The sequence below is a fragment of the Panthera uncia genome, unplaced genomic scaffold, assembly GCF_023721935.1.
Source record: "Panthera uncia isolate 11264 unplaced genomic scaffold, Puncia_PCG_1.0 HiC_scaffold_1281, whole genome shotgun sequence".
NCBI classification, from domain to species: Eukaryota; Metazoa; Chordata; class Mammalia; order Carnivora; family Felidae; genus Panthera; species Panthera uncia.
Genome location: NW_026057900.1, coordinates 16,741 through 36,172, shown reverse-complemented (window position 1 = coordinate 36,172; position 19,432 = coordinate 16,741). Strand labels below are relative to the sequence as shown.

The 19,432-nt window shown below is 38.2% G+C and overlaps 1 protein-coding gene across 1 annotated transcript in view; it reads left to right on the top strand.

Moving 5' to 3' along the window:
* Positions 1–19,432, top strand: part of LOC125916874 (lon protease homolog 2, peroxisomal-like) — a 91,388-nt gene that overhangs the window by 59,163 nt on the left and 12,793 nt on the right. Inside the window, exon 11 of the mRNA XM_049623135.1 lies at positions 7,014–7,147. Coding sequence (XP_049479092.1) covers positions 7,014–7,147 — 134 coding nt within the window. The remainder of the gene's footprint in view (positions 1–7,013; positions 7,148–19,432) is intronic.

The following is a 19,432-nucleotide window of genomic DNA, read 5'->3' as shown; positions in this document are numbered from 1 at the left end:
GAATTTTTTAAAGCCCAAAGGGAGAGGAGTTTGTAGTTATGTATATTTTGTTGTCGGTCCCAGCTACCATTGCAGCAAATTGATTTTTTTTTATCTTGATTATCTTTAGTTTTATGTCTTCTGGAAATTGGCATAGGTAGCATCTTCATACTCATATCATAGATAAGAAACATCAGCTACTTCTCATTTGATAATGGTCATTCTTCCCTTTTTGGTTTAAAAATAGTAAATAGAGATGGTGTGTCTAGTTTCTTTCAATCAGTTGTTAATGTTATATTGTCTCCATTAGCTCCTAGCCCGTTATTATTCTGACCACCTTAAAAAAAAAAAAAAGGCAGTATTTCATTTGTATTGCTATGGTTGTCATTATTTCTGGCAGTTTATTCTGAACTTCCTGGTACCAATTCTACGTGTTCGTGCCATTCCCCGGTAAGCTTCTGCAATCCCTGTTCTTTCATCTTTTGTCCAGACCCTTTAATCTGAGCTCATCAGCTAGTTGTCTAGGAAGCTACATTGGGTTTTTGTTTTTGTTTTTGTTTTTACATGTTGGTTTGTTTAGTTTTAACATGCCTCTCTTTTTTCTTCCTTACTGAAATTATATGCAGTTGTATAATAATGGACTTTATGCTTACCTCTTCCTATCCCTTTGATTCAAATGAGTTTTATTTTAGAGTGTTTGGCCAAGAGTTTTTGTCTTTTCTCAGAACTTTTGAATTTAAAAAAATTTTTAGTGTTTATTTTATTTATTTTTTTTTTAATTTTTTAAAAAAATTTTTTATGTTTATTTTTGAGAGAAAGAGACCAAGTGCAAGCAGGGGAAGGGCAGAGAGAGAGACGGAGACACAGAATCTGAAGCAGGCTCCAGGCTCTGTGCTCTCAGCACAGAGCCAGATGCAGGGCTTGAATGCACGAAACCGTGAGATCATGACCTGAGCCAAAGTCAGACACTTAACCGACTGAGCCACCCAGGTGCCCCTATTGTTTTTTATCTTTAATTTTTTTTTTTTAATATTTATTTATTTTTCAGAGACAGATAGAGTCAGAGTGCAAGTAGAGGAAGGACAGAGAGAGAAGGAGACACAGAATTCAAAGTAAGCTCCAGGCTCTGAGCAAGCTGTCAGCACAGAGCTCAACACAGGGCTCAAACCCACAAACCATGAGATCCTGACCTGAGCTGAAGTCGGATGCTCAACGACTGAGCCACCCAGGCACCCCAATGTTTATTTATTTTTGAGAGAGGGAGAGAGAGAGAGAGCAAGCGCGTGAGCAGTGGAAGGGCAGAGAGAGAGGGAGGAGACACAGAATCTGAAGCAGGCTCCAGGCGCTGAGCTGTCAGCGCAGAGCCCAACACTGAGCTCAAACATGAACCGTGAGATCATGACCTGAGCCAAAGTTGGATGCTCAACCAGCTGAGCCACCCAGGTGCCCCTAAACTTTTGAAATTTGCTTCCCTAAAGTTTAGAATATATGTGTGACTGCCTAATCAAATCCAGTTTTTCAGATAAATCTATATTCTCTACCTGATGCTATTCAAATCTATCCAGAGTTGGGAGGCCAAAAATGGTTGTGCCAAATAATGTTTTATGCAGTAGCTTATAGAATTTAAATCTAACATAAGTTTTTTAAGACGGCTCTGCTTAACCACATTTAGAATCTTCTTCGCAAATTCACGGTGCTTGTATCAGCATACTTTCTTTCTTTAGAAGTCTCTGAAAATACACTGAATAGAGGTGACTAGTTCAGTTCCTAGTAAACTCTAGATTTCTGTTGGGGCACCTGGATGACTCAGTCGGTTAAGCGTCTGACTCTTGATTTCGGCTCAGGTCATGATCTCCCAGTTCATGAGATCGAGCCCCCCAATAGGGCTCTGCACTGATAGGGCAGAGCCTGCTTAGGATTCTCTCTCCCTTTCTCTCTGCCCTTCCACTACACGCGTGCTCTGTCTCTCTCTCTCTCTCTCTCTCTCTGTCTCTGTCTCTGTCTCTCCCTCTCTAAAAATAAATAAATAAACATTAAAAAAAAAACAGATTTTTATTTATGATTATTTTTTGCTTTAGTTGGAAAAAAGTTTTATTTTTCTGATTCTTCCAGCAATTTTTCAAGTATGATAAATTCATCTTAAATTTTCTTAAATTGACAAATTTTGGTTTAGAAAGCTCTTAACATATCATCAAGGAGTAAATGATGTCTTATCTGCTGCCAGATTTACTTTGGCAATATAAATTGAAGAACCAAGGATTCATTTTTAAGTATAGGATAATTATTCAAGATAAAATCCATATAAAGGGGAAAGTTATAGCTGAAAATACATCTGAATATTTAAGAAATAACAATAATGAGGAATTTTTAAATGTGAGGAAGTTTAGCACTTAAGAAAATGTGATGAACATTTGGGGCACCTGAGTGGCTCAGTGAAACATCTCCAACTCTTGAATTCAGCTCAGGTTATGATCCCAGGTTGTGGGATTGAGTCCTTTGTTGGACTCCATGCTGAGTGTGGAGCTTGCTGGGGGTTCTCTCTCTTCCTCCTTCATTCCCTCCCTCCCTCTGTCTATTCCCTCCCACCCCCCTCCCCTGCTCACCTACACGCTCTCTCTCTAAAATAAAATAAGTAGTTCTCTCTTTTTTTTTTTTTTTTTTTTTGCTGAGTCTCTGTCTGGTTTGGGAATCAAAGTAATGCTGGCTTCATAGAATGAGTCTGGAAATTTTCCTTCCCTTTCTATTTTTTGGAAAAGCTTGAGAAGGATAGGTATTATCTCTGCTTTAAATGTCTGGTAGAGTTCCCCTGGGAAGCCATCTGGTCCTGGACTGTTCTTTGTTGGGAGATTTTTGGTAACTGATTTCAATTTCTTCACTGGTTATGGGTCTGTTCAAGTTTTCTATTTCTTCCTGTTTGAGTTTTGGAAATGTGTGGGTGCTTAGGAATTTGTCCATTTCTTCCAGGTTGTCCAGTTTGGTGGCATATAATTTTTCATAGTATTCCCTGATAATTGCTTGTATCTCTGAGGGATTGGTTGTAATAATTCCATTTTCATTCATGATTTTATCTATTTGAGTGTTCCCCTTTTCTTTTTGAGAAGCCTGGCCAGAGGTTTATCAATTTTGTTTATTTTTTCAAAAAACCAACTCTTGGTTTCGTTGATCTGCTCTACAGTTTTTTTAGATCCTATATTGTTTATTTCTGCTCTAATCTTTATTATTTCTGTTCTTCTGCTGGGTTTGGGGTGTCTTTGCTGTTTTGCTGTTAGATTTTGTATTTGGGATTTTTCTTGTTTCTTGAGATAGGCCTGGATTGCAATGTATTTTCCTCTCAGGACTGCCTTTGCTGCATCCCAAAGCATTTGGATTGCTGTATTTTCATTTTCATTTGTTTCCATATATTTCTTAATTTCTTCTCTAATTGCCTGGTTGACCCATTCATTCTTTAGTAGGTGTTCTTTAACCTCCATGCTTTTGAAGGTTTTCCAGACTTTTTCCTGTGGTTGATTTCAAGTTTCATAGCATTGTGGTCTGAAAGTGTGCATGGTATGATCTCAATTCTTGTATACTTATGAAGGGCTGTTTTGTGACCCAGTATGTGATCTATCTTGGAGAATGTTCCGTGTGCACTTGAGAAGAAAGTATATTCTGTTGCTGTGGGTTGCAGAGTTCTAAATATATCTGTCAAGTCCATCTAATCCAATGTATCATTCAGGGCCCTTGTTTCTTTATTGATCCTGTGTCTAGATGATCTATCCATTGCTGTAAGTAGAGTATTAAAGTCCCCTGCAGTTACCACATTCTTATCAATAAGGTTGCTTATGTTTGTGATAAATTGTTTTATATGTTTGGGGGCTCCCGTATATGGCACATAGACATTTATAATTGTTAGCTCTTCCTGATGGATAGACCCTGTAATTATTATATAATGCCCTTCTTCATCTCTTGTTACAGCCTTTAATTTAAAGTCTGGTTTGTCTGATATAAGTATGGCTTTCTTTTGACTTCCATTAGCATGATAAATAGTCCTCCATCCCCTCACTTTCAATCTGAAGGTGTCCTCAGGTCTAAAATGAGTCTCTTGTCGACAGCAAATAGATGGGTCTTGTTTTTTTTTATCCATTCTGATACCCTATGTCTTTTGGTTGGAGCAATTAGTCCATTTATATTCAGTGTTATTATTGAAAGATATGGGTTTAGAGTCATTGTGGTGTCTTTAGGTTTTATGCCTGTAGTGATGTCTCTAGTCCTTTGTGGTCCTTGCAACATTTCACTCGCAGAATCCCCCTTAGGATCTCTTGTAGGGCTGGTTTAGTGGTGATGAATTCCTTCAATTTTTGTTTGTTTGGGAAGACCTTTATCTCTCCTTCTATTCTGAATGACAGACTTGCTGGATAAGGATTCTCAGGTGCATATTTTTTCTGTTCGTCGCATTGAATATTTCCCGCCATTCCTTTCTGGCCTGCCAAGTTATAGATGCAAAAATTCTGAATAAGATATTAGCAAATCGAATTCAACAGCATATAAAAAGAATTATTCGCCATGATCAAGTGGGGTTCATTCCTGGGCTGCAGGGCTGGTTCAACATTCGCAAATCAATCAATGTGATACATCACATTAATAAAAGAAAAGATAAGAACCATATGATCATATCAATCGATGCAGAAAAAGCATTTGACAAAATTCAGCATCCTTTCTTAATAAAAACCCTCGAGAAAGTTGGGATAGAAGGAACATACTTAAACATCATAAAAGCCATTTATGAAAAGCCCACAGCTAATATCATCCTCAGTGGGGAAAAACTGAGAGCTTTCCCCGAGATCAGGAACACAACAGGGATGTCCACTCTTACCGCTGTTGTTTAACATAGTGTTGGAAGTGCTAGCATCAGCAATCAGACAACAAAAGGAAATCAAAGGCATCAAAATTGGCAAAGATGAAGTCGAGCTTTCACTTTTTGCAGATGACATGATATTATACATGGAAAATCTGATAGACTCCACCAAAAGTCTATTAGAACTGATATGTGAATTCAGCAAAGTCACAGGATACAAAATCAATGTACAGAAATCAGTTGCATTTTTATACACTAATAATGAAGCAAAAGAAAGAAATAAACTGATCCCATTCACAGTTGCACCAAGAAGCATAAAATACCTAGGAATAAAGCTAACCAAAGATGTAAAACATCTGTATGCTGAGAACTATAGAAAGCTTATGAAGGAAATTGAAGAAGATATAAAAAAATGGAAAAACATTCCATGTTCATGGATTGGAAGAATAAATATTGTTAAAATGTCAATACTACCCAACGCTATCTACACATTCAATGCAATTCCAATCAAAATTGCACCAGCATTCTTCTCGAAGCTAGAACAAGCAATCCTAAAATTTGTAAGGAACCACAAAAGACCCCAAATAGCCAAAGTAATATTGAAGAAGACAACCAAAGCGGGAGGCATCACAATCCCAGACTTTAGCCTCTACTACAAAGCTGTCATCATCAAGACAGCATGGTATTGGCACAAACACAGACACATAGACCAATGGAATAGAACAGAGACTCCAGAATTGGACCCACAAAAGTATGGCCAACTAATCTTTAACAAAGCAGGAAAGAATATCCAGTGGAAAAAAGACAGTCTCTTTAACAAATGGTGCTGGGAGAACTGGACAGCAACATGCAGAAGAATGAAACTGGGCCACTTTATTACACCATTCACAAAAAAAAACTTAAAATGGATGAAGGACCTGAATGTGAGACAGGAAACCATCAAAACCTTAGGGGAGAAAGCAGGAAAAAACCTCTGTGACCTCAGCCACAGCAATTTCTTATTTGACATATCTCCAAAGGAAAGGGAATTAAAAGCAAAAACGAACTATTGGGACCTCATGAAGATAAAAAGCTTCTGCACTGCAAAGGAAACAATCAACAAAACTAAAAGGCAACTGACAGAATGGGAAAAGATATTTGCAAATGACATATCAGACAAAGGGCTAGTATCCAAAATCTATAAAGAACTCGCCAAACTCCACACCCGAAAAACAAATAATCCAGTGAAGAAATGCACAGAAAACATGAATAGACACTTCTCTAAAGACATCCAGATGGCCAACACGCACATGAAAAGATGCTCAACTTCTCTCCTCATCAGAGAAATACAAATCAAAGCCACACTCAGATACCACCCCACGCCAGTCAGAATGGCTAAAATGAACAAATCAGGAGACTATAGATGCTAGAGAGGAGGTGGAGAAACGGAACCCTCTTGCACTGTTGGTGGGAATGCAAACTGGTGCAGCCGCTCTGGAAAACAGTGTGGAGTTTCCTCAAAAAATTAAAAATAGATCTACCCTATGACCCAGCAATAGCACTGCTAGGAATTGACCCAAGGGATACAGGAGTGCTGATGCATAGGGGCACTTGTACCCCAATGTTTATAGCAGCACTCTCAACAATAGCCAAATTATGGAAAGAGCCTAAATGCCTATCAGCTGGTGAACGGATAAAGAAATTGTGGTTTACATACACAATGGAATACTACATGGCATTGAGAAAGAATGAAATCTGGCCTTTTGTAGCAACGTGGATGGAACTGGAGAGTGTTATGCTAAGTGAAATAAGTCATACAGAGAAAGACAAATACCCTATGTTTTCACTCTTATGTGGATCCTTAGAAACTTAACGAAAGACAATGGGGGAAGGGAAGGGGAAAAAAAAAAGTTAGGGAGGGAGCCAAACCATAAGATAAGAGCCTCTTAAAAACTGAGAACAAACTGAGGGTTGATGGGGGTGGAAGGGAGGGTAGGGTGGGTGATGGATATTGAGGAGGGCACCTGTTGGGATGAGCACTGGGTGTTGTATGGAAACCAACTTGACAATAAATTTCATATTAAAAATAAATTAAATAAAAAGACTTAAAAAAATGTAATGAACTTTTAAATGTACACTCTTTCGTATAAATGTTAATCATATTATTTCTATTTTTACAGGTGGTGCTTAGCCAAAATAAAATATTTTTCTTTGATGACAGGTATACCAGAGAGGCAGGGGTTCGCTCTCTGGATAGGAAGTTTGGAGCCATTTGCCGAGCTGTTGCTGTGAAGGTGGCAGAAGGACAACATAAAGAAGCCAAGTTGGACCATTCTGATGTGGCTGAGGGAGAAGGTCTGTGACTTTGATTTGGTACTCTCAGGCTTGGTGGGAGGAGGCCATGGCAAAAAAGAGTTGGATGTGGAGGGGTGGTGTAGGATAGTCCTTGGAGCAGTGGCACATAATACTCCACCGGTAAAGACGTCCAGTGAATAAGTAATAACTTAACATTGATGTATTTTATTAAGAGGATTCTCTTTTACAAATAGTACAGAGTTTAGGCTGGAATAATACTCAGTATTAATGCTTTAAGGATATCATAAATTTCTCCAGATTTATGATGGTAAGCTTACGTATGGGTTCTGGTGTTCTCTTTTTTTCCCTCTGATCCACACTGTTGTTGAGTCTTTCAGTATTTATACCATAGAAAATTATTACAGCAGTTAAAAAAATCCAAGCTGTCCAAATACCTCACGGGTAGATCTTTGTACTCTGGAAGAGCTTTATATATAATAATTTGTTTGTCTTACACATTTTCTTTGATAGGCATACAATTAAAATGTAATTTAAATTATTTTTTTCTTAAATAATTGTGGAGGTGGTGATGGGAAAAAAAAAGAAGCGTTCTATTACTAAATCAAATGTGGACATTTCCATTGGTACCCGGTTTGCAAGTTTTAATTTGTTGCCCCAGACCTGTACAGGGTCTCAGTTCATCATCCCATGCTGCTTGCCAAAACTTGCTTTAACAAAACATGACTTGGGCAGAAGGGAATTGGAATTTTCTTTTATAGTAAAAAGATTTGTTAGATGTCCTACCATTTCCATAGCTCTTCCTAGAAAGGAGTTTGATGAATGTGGTTGGAGAACTGTAATTTGTGAGACACACAGTGGAACAGATGTAAAAATCTTCCCTGTTTTTCCTTGTGTTGCTAAGCACAGTACGTTTTACATGTTATCATCAAAAGAGTAGACTTTCATATAATAATCCTGTTTCCAGTGTGATGCTTCCACCCCTGCTCCTACTGTGCCAGAACCTTCCTGGTTTGCTTTCTCCAGGGCGTCAACTTCCCATTTCTGTTCAACTAGAGAGGATAGTGCCCTGGTTCTGTGGAGTAGGGGTAGGGATCTTGAGCTCTAATTGTTTCTTACACAGACTTTAACATTTTTATGTTTAGTACTGTACATTACCCATCAGTATTTTCAGGGGTACTTCGAATTCCCTAGCTTTTGTAGGATTGTATGGACAACTCCCCTTCCCCCACAGACGTTAAGGCTTCTCATTTCTCTAGGTTAAATGTTTGTTACTTCCTGTTCACCTGCTGTTTTCCATAATACTGTCAGCATCTCTTATTAGCTGTTGTCTTCTGTCTTAATTCTTTTTGTCCTTAAGGGTTTATACTTTCTTAATTTCTTAATTGTCATTTTAGTAGGACTTGGAGAGGAAGTTTAAAGATAAACACTTGTTCAGACCATTATTTTCAAAAATCTGAATTTTCTTTTAAAATTTTTTAACGTTTATTTATTTTTGAGAGAGACAGAGTGCAAGCAGGGGAGGGACAGAGAGACGGGAGACACATAATCTGAAGCAGGCTCCAGGCTCTGAGCTGTCAGCACAGAGCCGGATGCGGGGCTCGAACCTACGAACTGTGAGATCATGACCTGAGCCAAAGTCAGATGCTTAACTGACTGAGCCACCCAGGTGCCCCTCAAAAATCTGAATTTTTAAAAAATGCCCTAAATGAGTGGTAACCTATCAAGAATGGAATGAATCACTGGTGTAGCTGACAGTGACAGTGGAGAACTGAGGTGTTTTTCCCCTTTTTCTCTTTCTAAATGTAAGACCTACATCCTCCTGCATTTCCTCCTTTTTATTCTTGGAACACTCCCTTTGTGCTGTGGCCTGCAGGCCAAAGGAAGCTTACCGTAGTCATGCAGTGCTTAACGTTTATACATATGTCCATTAGCATATTTCTAACAATGTCTGTGATCATATTAGCTATTTAAAGATGGCCCTGAAATATTCAAGAACTTGTTCAAACAGCTTGTGAACTGTATGGGAAAATGCATTTTTTCATGGCAACATTTATTTGGTTACTTTTTCTTAATCCATGATTCACAGAACAAACCCTAAATGATAACATAACTAAGCAGATTTGAGTAGTTAAGATACTACCTAGGTCATCTAGATAAATAATTAGGATAAATACTTGTCTCTTGATGGTGATTTTGGTTGTGGTTCTCATTAGATGCCTGTGGACTCTACAGTGATTCAAATATTGTAAGATACCCTTGAGTTTACAATAAATGACTGTCCTCCAGATTTTAGTAAGATAATTATAAGGTGTCTTGAAATTAGTGTTTATCAACTCAACCAATCCAAAAGGAACATTTCTACAAAAGAGTTAATACTAGGTTTTTATGCCAGAAAGTTCAAATGGTGCAAGCTTAATAACTGAAAGTTCCTCATTAAGAAATGAATTATTTAACATCAGAGTATAAAATAGAACAGTTGTTTTAGAAACTTCAAGGAATGCAGTGAGGGAGTTATTTTTAATGTTAAAATACTGCTGGACTTGGAGTTACTGCCAGGAAGAAAAGTAATTTCAGGCCACAAGCTTCAAAACAGGCAGAAACCTCCAGTGTATCGAACACACTTTCTGGAGTAGGCCCAGAAACACTGGTCTGTGAACAGTTGTCTTTGTATTTGTGGGGTCTGAACTGGCAGTTAAACGGAACAAATAATAACGGAATTTAAAAGCCTGGTAAGATTTATAGTTGATCCGCGTTAGAGGAGGAATATTTATGGTTTCGGTCACGTACCCATGAAGTATGGGAATTATTTCATAAAAGCAGTACTGCCTGTGTTTTTCGCATGTTACTGTAGTATTCTGAATTGTACTTTTTTCCTTCTGGGATGTTGGTTGGGTTGGGAGATTAAAAAAAAATAGGTGGCTAAAGTTTTATTCTCCTTTTTGCCTGCCTTTAGCTATGGACACACATGTCTGATTTACTCAATTTTGCATACTTGGATGTTTCTCTGTAAAGAGTTAGGCAAACGTCCATTTGTTCCAGTACTTATGTATCATATGTGTCCATTTAATATCTAGTAAGATTTTCCCTTCAAAAATGATCCTCAGGAAATGATTGGTGTTCTAATCAATCCTTATAGTTTTTCAGAATATGGAACGTTCTCAATTATTTTTGAAAAATAATAGTATTTATTGGTGAAGCTACATTAAACTTAACCTCAAGATGCTAGTTTCTTACTTTCATAGAAAGAATTGAAAAATTAGCTAGAAAAAAAAGAAATAACACAGATTTAATGGTTATTCATGAGGTATATAAGACGCCATTATAAATAAGCTTTTAAAATATCACTTAAAGGAATACTGTGTTTATGTTATAGAACTCACAGATAAACACTTCTAGGAACGTGTAAGGAGTGAATGGGTACTTTGGGCCTGGGATGAAATTTCCAGTGGCGGCATCATACACAGGTTCAAGAACGACTGTGTCCTAGACAGTCTTGATAGCTAGTTTAGGGTAAGTCCTCCAGCTTTGTTCTTCAGGATTGCCTGGGCTATTGTAGGTCCTTTATTATTTTTTTAATGATTATTTATTTTTGAGAGAGAGAGACAGCAAGCAGTGGAAGGGCAGAGAGAGAGGGAGACAAAGAATCCCAAGCTGCCTCTGTGCTGTCAGCAAAGCAGGGGAAGGGCAGAGAGAGGCTGACAGAATCCCAAGCTGGCTCCAAGCCATCAGTGCAGAGTCTAGTGCAGGGCTCGAACCCAGACACTACAGGATCATGACCTGAGCCAAAATCAAGATTCAGGTGCTCAACTGACTGAGCCATCCAGGTGTCGCTGTAGGTCCTTTAGCCATATAAATTTTAGAATCAGCTTGTCAATTTCCACAAATAAGTAAATAAAACCTCCTGATACTTTGATTGCATTGAATCTGTAAATCAGTTTGGGGAGAATTGACAATTTGATATTATCATGTCTCCTAATTTATGACTAGCTTGATTTAAGTCTTAATAAATGTTTTAAGTGTTTTAATAGTTTTCAGTGATGAGGTTTTGCATATTCTTTCTTTAGATATATTCCTAGTTGCTGGATCTTTGTGTATGTATATAATTGTAAATGGTATTTTTAATTTTTTATTTTCTAACTTTTTTCTGCTACTACCATGTGGGCATACTACATTGACCTCTATTCAGCAAACTTGCCAAACTGACTTATTAATTCTAACTATAGATTCTTCTGGATTTTCTGTGTACACCATCAGTTATCAAAATTGGAAATAATGTCAGTTTCTACTTCTTCCTTTGCTGTTATTACACCTTTTATTTCATGTCTTCCCTGATGTACTAGCTGAGACCTTCAGGAGGATGTTGAATAGATATAGTGGTAATAACCAAAGTAGGCAGGAAAAAAAAAACGTGAAGAAATTACCAGCCTATATAACCTTTGTTTTGTGCCCTCAGGCGACCACTCTTCACCTAATTGATGATAAAATCTCATTTGTACAGGATTCTCAGTAGCTGTCTAGTTTGATTCAATTCATATCCCTTCACAACATTCCCCGATAAACACTGTGCCTTGCCTATTTGATTCTGTTAGCTGATGCATCTTTATAAACTTGGCTATTTCCCAGTCCCCAAGAAAATAGAAGCTATAAGTTGGGGGAGAAAAAGCTGAGTGGTTGGGTGGTATGAGTCATAAGCAGTAGGATTTGATGTCCGTGAAAACATGCCTGTCCTCCCATTATAGATTCCCTGAGGACCCTGCTGACCACAGGTCAGACTCTGACAATTTCTGTAGTTCGGTTTGGATCTCTGTTTGACTGGGTTGTATTTTGACACGTATTGTTTCTCTGGTACCTTTGCCTTGGGTACAATAGTAAAATCGACCTAATATTAAGTGGAAGAAGGTAGACATAATATGCTTAATTTTTTGGTATGTCCCTTCCAGACAACTTCACAGTTAAAAATGCGTCAAGATAAAATATTTGAATTTCACGGCACCAGTTCTCCTCATCCATTAACTTTAATTCTCCCAGTGCACCCACGACTGACTGGGGGAGGACAGGTACCCTGCTGCATTAGCACATCTGCTTAGTATTGCCAGGAGCCAGTGGGTCAGAGGCCGTGGGAAGAACCATGTGCTGAGGGAGTTTGGATGCCTGCTCCTTGCTTATTGTGCTTTTGTCACTGTACATGCCATTCATTCTCTAGGCTAGCTCTTCTCCTAGCCTTTCTCGGGTCCATTTCCGGGAGGAATCCTCTTCTGTTGGGCCACCTTCAGTGTTCTTTGTTGTGGCTTCCTGCCATTGACTTCTCAGGCCCTGAGTATCCTTTATGATAGTTATTTTAAGTGTGGCTCCTTTGTAACCAAAACAGGAAGCTGTTCCTGCAAGAGAATCAAGTGTTTTGATTCTTTCAGCTGTTTTTTTTTTTTTTTAATCAGTCCTCTGTAAATCTGAATCCTACCAATTCTCTCGTCACTCGTCTGCTGTCATGAATGTCATGAATACATTTCTTGTATCAGTGGAGAATACTGTAATTGAAGTAGTACAATGGAGAAAACATTGTAATGTTTTTAGGAAGTGACCTCTGAGCTTTATGTAACTTTTTGCTAAGTTCTTTTGTCTTTGACTTCTTGGAGCAGTCTTGTACTTGTTGCAAGAACTGTCCCTATCTTTTGGATTTTACATTAGTTATCTAGTGCTGTGTAACAAATTACACCAAAATTTAGTAGATTAAAACATTTAACAAACATTTATCATCTCACAGTATCTGTGGGTCAGGAATCCAGGAACAGCTTAAACTTTGCTGGGGGAGTTATGGCTCAAGACCTCCCATGAGGTTAGACTCAAGCTGTCAGCCAACTTGAAGGCTTAACTCAGGGAAGATGTGCTTCCACCGTCACCTCCATGGTGGTTAGCAGATTTCAGTTCCTTGCTGACTATTGGCCAGATCTTCAGTCTGTCACCATACAAGGCTCTCCCTACTCTCACGACATGGCCACTGGCTTTCCCCCATAAGAGTGATATGTGAAAGGGAAAGACAGAGTCTAGAACAGAAGCTATAGTCTGATGTAGTCATCACTTCTCCCACATTCTGTTGGTCACACAGACCAACTCTGGTACAATGAGAGACGGCACCACACAGGCATGTGAAACCTAGGAAGTGGGGATTGCTGGGGGTCATCTTGAAGACTAGCTCTCACAGATTCTTTTTTTTCTTTATTTTAAAGAAGGCTTTTATACATCTCATGTCTGTTAATACAGTCCCCATTTCTGAGAGTTGAGATAGTTTGTTCAGAGTTCTAAAGAAAACCTGTGGTTTGGTTGTTAATAGAGAGTGGGAATTTCTGTGCTGCAGAAACAGTTAAGAGTAGCTGTGTTACTCTGCTAGGTGGGCCTTTGGGGGAGAAGAGCTTAATAAGACTCGCAGGCAAATGAGTGGTTCTTTAGCAACAATTGAAACAGCCTGTTTTGTCAGCTTTCAGTGTGGATTTTGTTGATGTTCTTGTTTGTTTTCTTTGGGGACATAAAAACATTGTTAGCTGTTTTTAGTGAAGCAAGGATAATTGAGTAGTTTGCTGTCACTTGGTTCCAGTCACATGTAAACGTCCTCAAATGTCTGAACCTGAATCCCGTATCTTCTTTTCTGGCTGGTGTTAGAACAAAAAAGAGAGAATAGTTTGGGTGTGTGCCTCTGAACCTGAAAACTGTACACCAGACGCTTTGGCTGTTTTAGATTGTTATAATACTGAGAAGTCAGATTTTTCATTTCTGAGGAGATGCCTGCGTCTGATGGGTAAGAGGTCTTTGAGCACCTTGTAACAGGTCCCAGTTTTAGTATTTATGGACACTGGATTTAAATTGGCCCTACCTTTTCCTAATCCTGAAGTTACACAACTTTGAATATTTCTTCTTATTACAGAATTTACCAATTTAAACAGCTATAGCAGTTTAGCAGCCATCACAGTCTAAGAAACTTCTCTGTCAGAAGGATTTTTCCAAGCCAACAGTGAAGTCTGTGCCATTGAATCATGGCACATGCCATGCCGTTGATCATGATCCACGCATCATACTTGAGCTGATTTCTTATCTGAGATCCAGGTCACATAAACAGGGCTTAGAAGTTTTAATTCAGCTTTGCATTTCAGTATGTAAAGCCTTTCTTCACCTGTTCTTGCTTATCTTTCCTTTGATTGTGTTAGGGCTCAGGACAAATAAAATTTTTTAATAGTCAAAGGAACTAAGGTTAACTGTGGAGGAAGATGGACTAAAGAGAGAGTATTAGTCCCAAGGCACCTGGCTTGCTGGTTCTAAAGCTTTGGAGATTTGTAGGGTTCTGTTACAGCTAACTGGGTTTTACAAACCAAGATTACAAAAAAAAAAAAAAGAAAAAGAAAAATGAAATCTAGAGAATAAGAGTTTGTATGCTTAATACTTTGCATTTGTAGGGATATTAGGCAGCACGTTGTGTCCCAACATGTAAAATCAAGTGATATTTTAATGCTGAAATGAAAATATCATGTTGGCATGTAGTGCCAGTGTCATGATGATATATTAATATTTTTTTGACATTTACGCTAATTTATTCATTGTTCCCTCATCAATATTGGCCTGGTTTAAGAAAGATTTGTTTGCCTATGTAGACTGGAAGGAAGTGGCAATGAAGGAAAAACCCTACTTACGTATGATAGGAGACAAAATATTTGTTATTTAAACTCTATTTTGGGACAGGAAAATCAAATATTGTCAACAAATTAAAAAGCCATTGTTTCATTTAATGAATCATATAGGAAGATGTCATGGCCTTTAAGTGTCATTGTCTCATGTGATCAAAACCACCCTTTTAAGTTGCAAGATATTAATAACAATAGCATTTTTTTTTTAATATTACACATGGCCTCTGCATTTTGACTGATAATCTAAAGTTTCCCAAGACTATTTTTTGAATCTCTAATACAGGAAATGAGATTTATTCATGCACAAAACCTTGGAGACAGTGGTCCGTGCTTCTTTGTCTGGTACAAAGTTAAGACCCTGTGTCTTGGACCCTTGTATAGTATCTCATTCAGTCAGTGATTCAGCTAGCATTTACTGTATGCCAGGTTCTAGATTGGTTCCTGGGAAGCAGATGAAGGAAAACTCCTCTAATGAATATATTTAATCCATTGGAGGAAGTAGATATATAAAAAATAATTTTTAGATGTGAGATGTTTCAAGCATTGTGCCAGTGTTTAAAGTGCTAATAGGGGCGGTGCCTGGGCGGCTCAGTCGATTAAGCATCTGACACTGGCTCAGGTCATGATATCGCAGTTCATGAGTTTGATACCCACGTTGGGCTCTGTGCTGATAGCTCAGAGCCTAGAGTCTGCTTCAGAATCTATGACTCCCTCTCTCTCTGCCACTCACCCACTCATGCTCTGTCTCTCAAAAATAAATAAGTGTTAAAAAAAAGTTTTTAAAAAAGTGCTATGAGGCACTGAATTGGTCATTGAAAGCTTTGTTATAGATATTGTAGCTTTTTGAAATTGCTTTTAGTAAGTTGAGACAAAATGGTCGTTTGCTCACATCTCAGAATTAATTGGAATGGATAAATAGATGGGAAAATATGTTTTCCAGATATTCTATTTTAATATTCTTTGTTTTCATGAACAGATAACTACTTCTAAAATTGAGAAATGGTTCACAATCATAATTTCCATCAATATCTCAGTATTTACTATGTAGAAATGTTTAGTAGGTGAATTTGAAAGAAAATGTGTTTGGTCATGTTAAGGTTGTGATCATCATCCCCAAAGTAATGAATTAAATACTGGCAGAAAGGATGTTAAAGATTTTGTTGCTAGCATAAGGGTTTTTCTGGGCATTTGAACCACGGATTTCTCCATTAGAACTAATTCCTTTAAAAAAAAAAAAAAAAAGATTGAAAATATGCAGGCACAAATGCCTTGGCAGCCCCAGTCAGTAACTTGAATCTCAGTTGCATTTAGCACACTTCCTCTGGCTGGGAGCATGGTTTTCTGGAAAAGATTAACCTGAAACTGACAGCACAAATTATACAGTTGGAAATATTCAGGTTTTTCTGATTTGTTTTTAAGATACTTTGTTTTCCCCTTTCTGCCTTCCCAAGAGAAAGCTCTCAGAAGCATTGTGTCCATGGTCAGTTTAGCTATGAGGCACATACTTGTACTGTCTTGTAAGAAATGACAAAGCCGGTTATAATCTCAGCATCTCATCTCACTTTTTAAAGCAGACTCAGTTAAAAAAAACAAAACAAAACTTAGTTGTTTTTATAACTGCAACCATACAAATCTTTCTCTTTAGGCCTAAATGCAGTCTGGATCCATATATACATACCCATACTAAAGAGTTGAGATATAAACAGTATTCCCCTTCATTGGTCCGTGGGCAACCTGTCTGCTAACTAGCTGTTGACACACCTAGTAACACACCTCCTGCACCCATGCACACAAATAACAGTTCAAATGAATTTCATTTTGCTCCTGCTTCAGAATTCAGGAGCCCAGCATGATTGTAATAATATTATTGCATAATTAATCTTCACTAATTAAAAATGTTTATGTTTACCCCAGAAAGTCAGCATTAAGAACAGTAATCTTTTGGCAGATCAAAGTAATCATTGTTTTGGTGATTTGTCATTCGTCCAGAGATTTTACAAAGGTTTATTTCAACAGGCATAACTAAAGAGCTGTATTGTGTAAGGCACTGTGATGAGTTGGTGTGGCAAGATTAGAGCTCATCTAGGCTGACTCTCCTTCTGCAGATAAAGATCATAGGGCCCAGTTTCTTAGACAAGGTTTTGCTCCATAACTGTCAAATTATGGTCTGGGTGCTGTTCACTCCCTTCAGCCTAAAAGGTGTTCCAGAATAGTGGGAACTACAATGAGAAAGGTGATTTGGGGGGTACCTGGGTGGCTTAGTCGGTTAAGCGTCCAACTTCAGCTCAGGTCATGATCTCACAGTTTGTTAGTTTGAGCCCTACGTCAGGCTCTGCGCTGACAGCTCAGAGCCTGGAGTCGGCTTCAAATTCTGTGTCTCACTCTCTCTCTGCCCCTCCCCCACTTGTGCTCTGCCTCTCTCTCTCAAAAAATAAATACATGTAAAAAAAAATTTTTTTTAAGTGGTTTGGCATCTATTGTGGTTGATCTTGAACACAACTTCTAGAAGTTAGGAATTTGCTTAATTTGTGATGTAGGCCAGTAAAGATGAGGAAACGTGGAAGTGATGTAATCACAGCAATGATTTAGAAGGATTCATTTGCAAGTAGTGAAGAACATGAATACAGGCATACGTTGGAGATATTGAGGGCTTAGGTCCAGAACACCACATAAAGTGAATCAAGTGAATTTTTTTGGTTTCCCAGTACTTATAAAAGTTATATTTACACTATCCTGTAGTCTGTTAAGTATGCATTATGTCAAAAAAAATAATATACATACCTTAATTTAAAAATATTTTATTACTAAAAATGTTAATCATCATCTGAGCTTTCAGTGAATCTTAATCATAATTTTTGCTGGTGAAAGATCTTACCTCGATGATGATGGCTGCTGACTGTTCAGGGTGGTGGCTGCTGAAGGTTTGGGGTAGCTGTGGCAATTTCTTAAGACAGCAATGAAATTTGCCACATCGACTGTTCCTTTCACTAATGATTTCTCTGCAGCATGTGGTGCTGTTTGGTAGCATTTACCCACAGTAGAACTTCTTTCAAAATTGGGAGCCTGTCCTCTCAAACCCTGCTGCTGCTTTATCAACTAAATTCATGTAATATTCTGAATCCTCTGTTGTCATTCAAGAATCTTCACCACATCTTCATCAGGAGTAGATTCCATTTGAAGAAACTCCTTTCTTTGCTCATCCTTAAGAAGCAACTTCTCATCCCTTAAAGTTTTATCATGAGATTGCACCAATTCAGTCCCATTTCTAGGCTCCACTTCTAATTCTAGTTCTCTTACCCTTTACACATCTGCAGATACTTCCTCTAATGAAATCTTGAACCCCTCAAAGTCACTTGTGAGGATTGGAATCAACTTCTTCCAAACTCCTATACATGTTGATATTTTGACCTCTTCCCATGAATCACAAATGTTCTTAATACCATCCATAATGGATTTTCAGTTTTTCCAGATTTTCAGTTTACTTTTCTCAGATCCATCAAAGGAATCACTATCTATGGCAGCTATAATCTCACAAAAATGTATTTCTTAAATAAGACTCAGAAATCAAAATTATTCCTTGATCCATGAGCTGCAAAATGAATATTGTTTTAGCATACATGAGAACAACATTAATCTCCTACATCTTCATCAGAGGTCTTGTGTGACCAGGTGCATTGTCAATGAGCAGCAGTATTTGGAGAGGAATCTTTTTTTTCTGAGCAGTGGATCTTAACAGGGGCCTTAATATGTTCAGTAAGCCATGTTGTAAATAGATGTGCTGTCATCCAGGCTTTGTGGTTCTATTTGTAGAACACAGTCAAAGTAGATTTAGCATAATTCTTAAGGGCCCTAGGATTTTTGGAGTGGTAACTGAGCATTGACTTCAACTTAAAGTTACCAGCTGCAGAGAGTCATCTGTGCTTTGAAGCTCTGAAGGTATGGACTTTTCCTCTCTAGCAGTAAAAGTCCTAGATGGCATCTTCTTCCAATAGAAAGCTGTTTCATCTGCATTGAAAATCTTTTTTTACTGTAGCCATCTTCATTAATTATCTTAGTTAGATCTTCTGGATAACCTGCTATAGCTTCTCCATCAGCACTGCTGCTTCTCCTTTTACTGTTATGTTATAAAGATGGCTTTGTTCCTTAAACCTCATGAACCAACTTCTCCCTGCTTCAGACTTTTCTTCTGAAGCTTCCTCCCCTCTCTCAGCCTGCACAGAATTAAAGAGACTTAGAGCCTTGGCTCTGGGGGAATGTGCGCTTAAGGGAATTGTGTGCCTGGTTTGATCTTCTCTCCAGACCACTCAAACGTTCTCCATATCAGCAGTAAGGCTGTTTAACTTTCTTATCATTCATGTGTTCCCTGGAGTATCACTTTAAATTTCCTTCAGGAACTGTTCCTTGGCATTTACAACTTGGCTGTTTGGCCAAGAGGGCCGACTTTCAGCCTTTCTTGGCTTTAGACATGCCTCCCTCACTAAGCCTAATCATTGTTACCTTTTGACTTAAAGTGTATGTGTGTCTCTTCCTTTCACTTGAACACTTAGAGGCCATTGTAAGGTTATTGATTAGCTTAATTTCAGTATTGCTGTGTCTCAGGGAACAGGAAGGTCCAAGGAGAGGGAGAAAGATGGGAATGGCTGTCAGTAGAGCA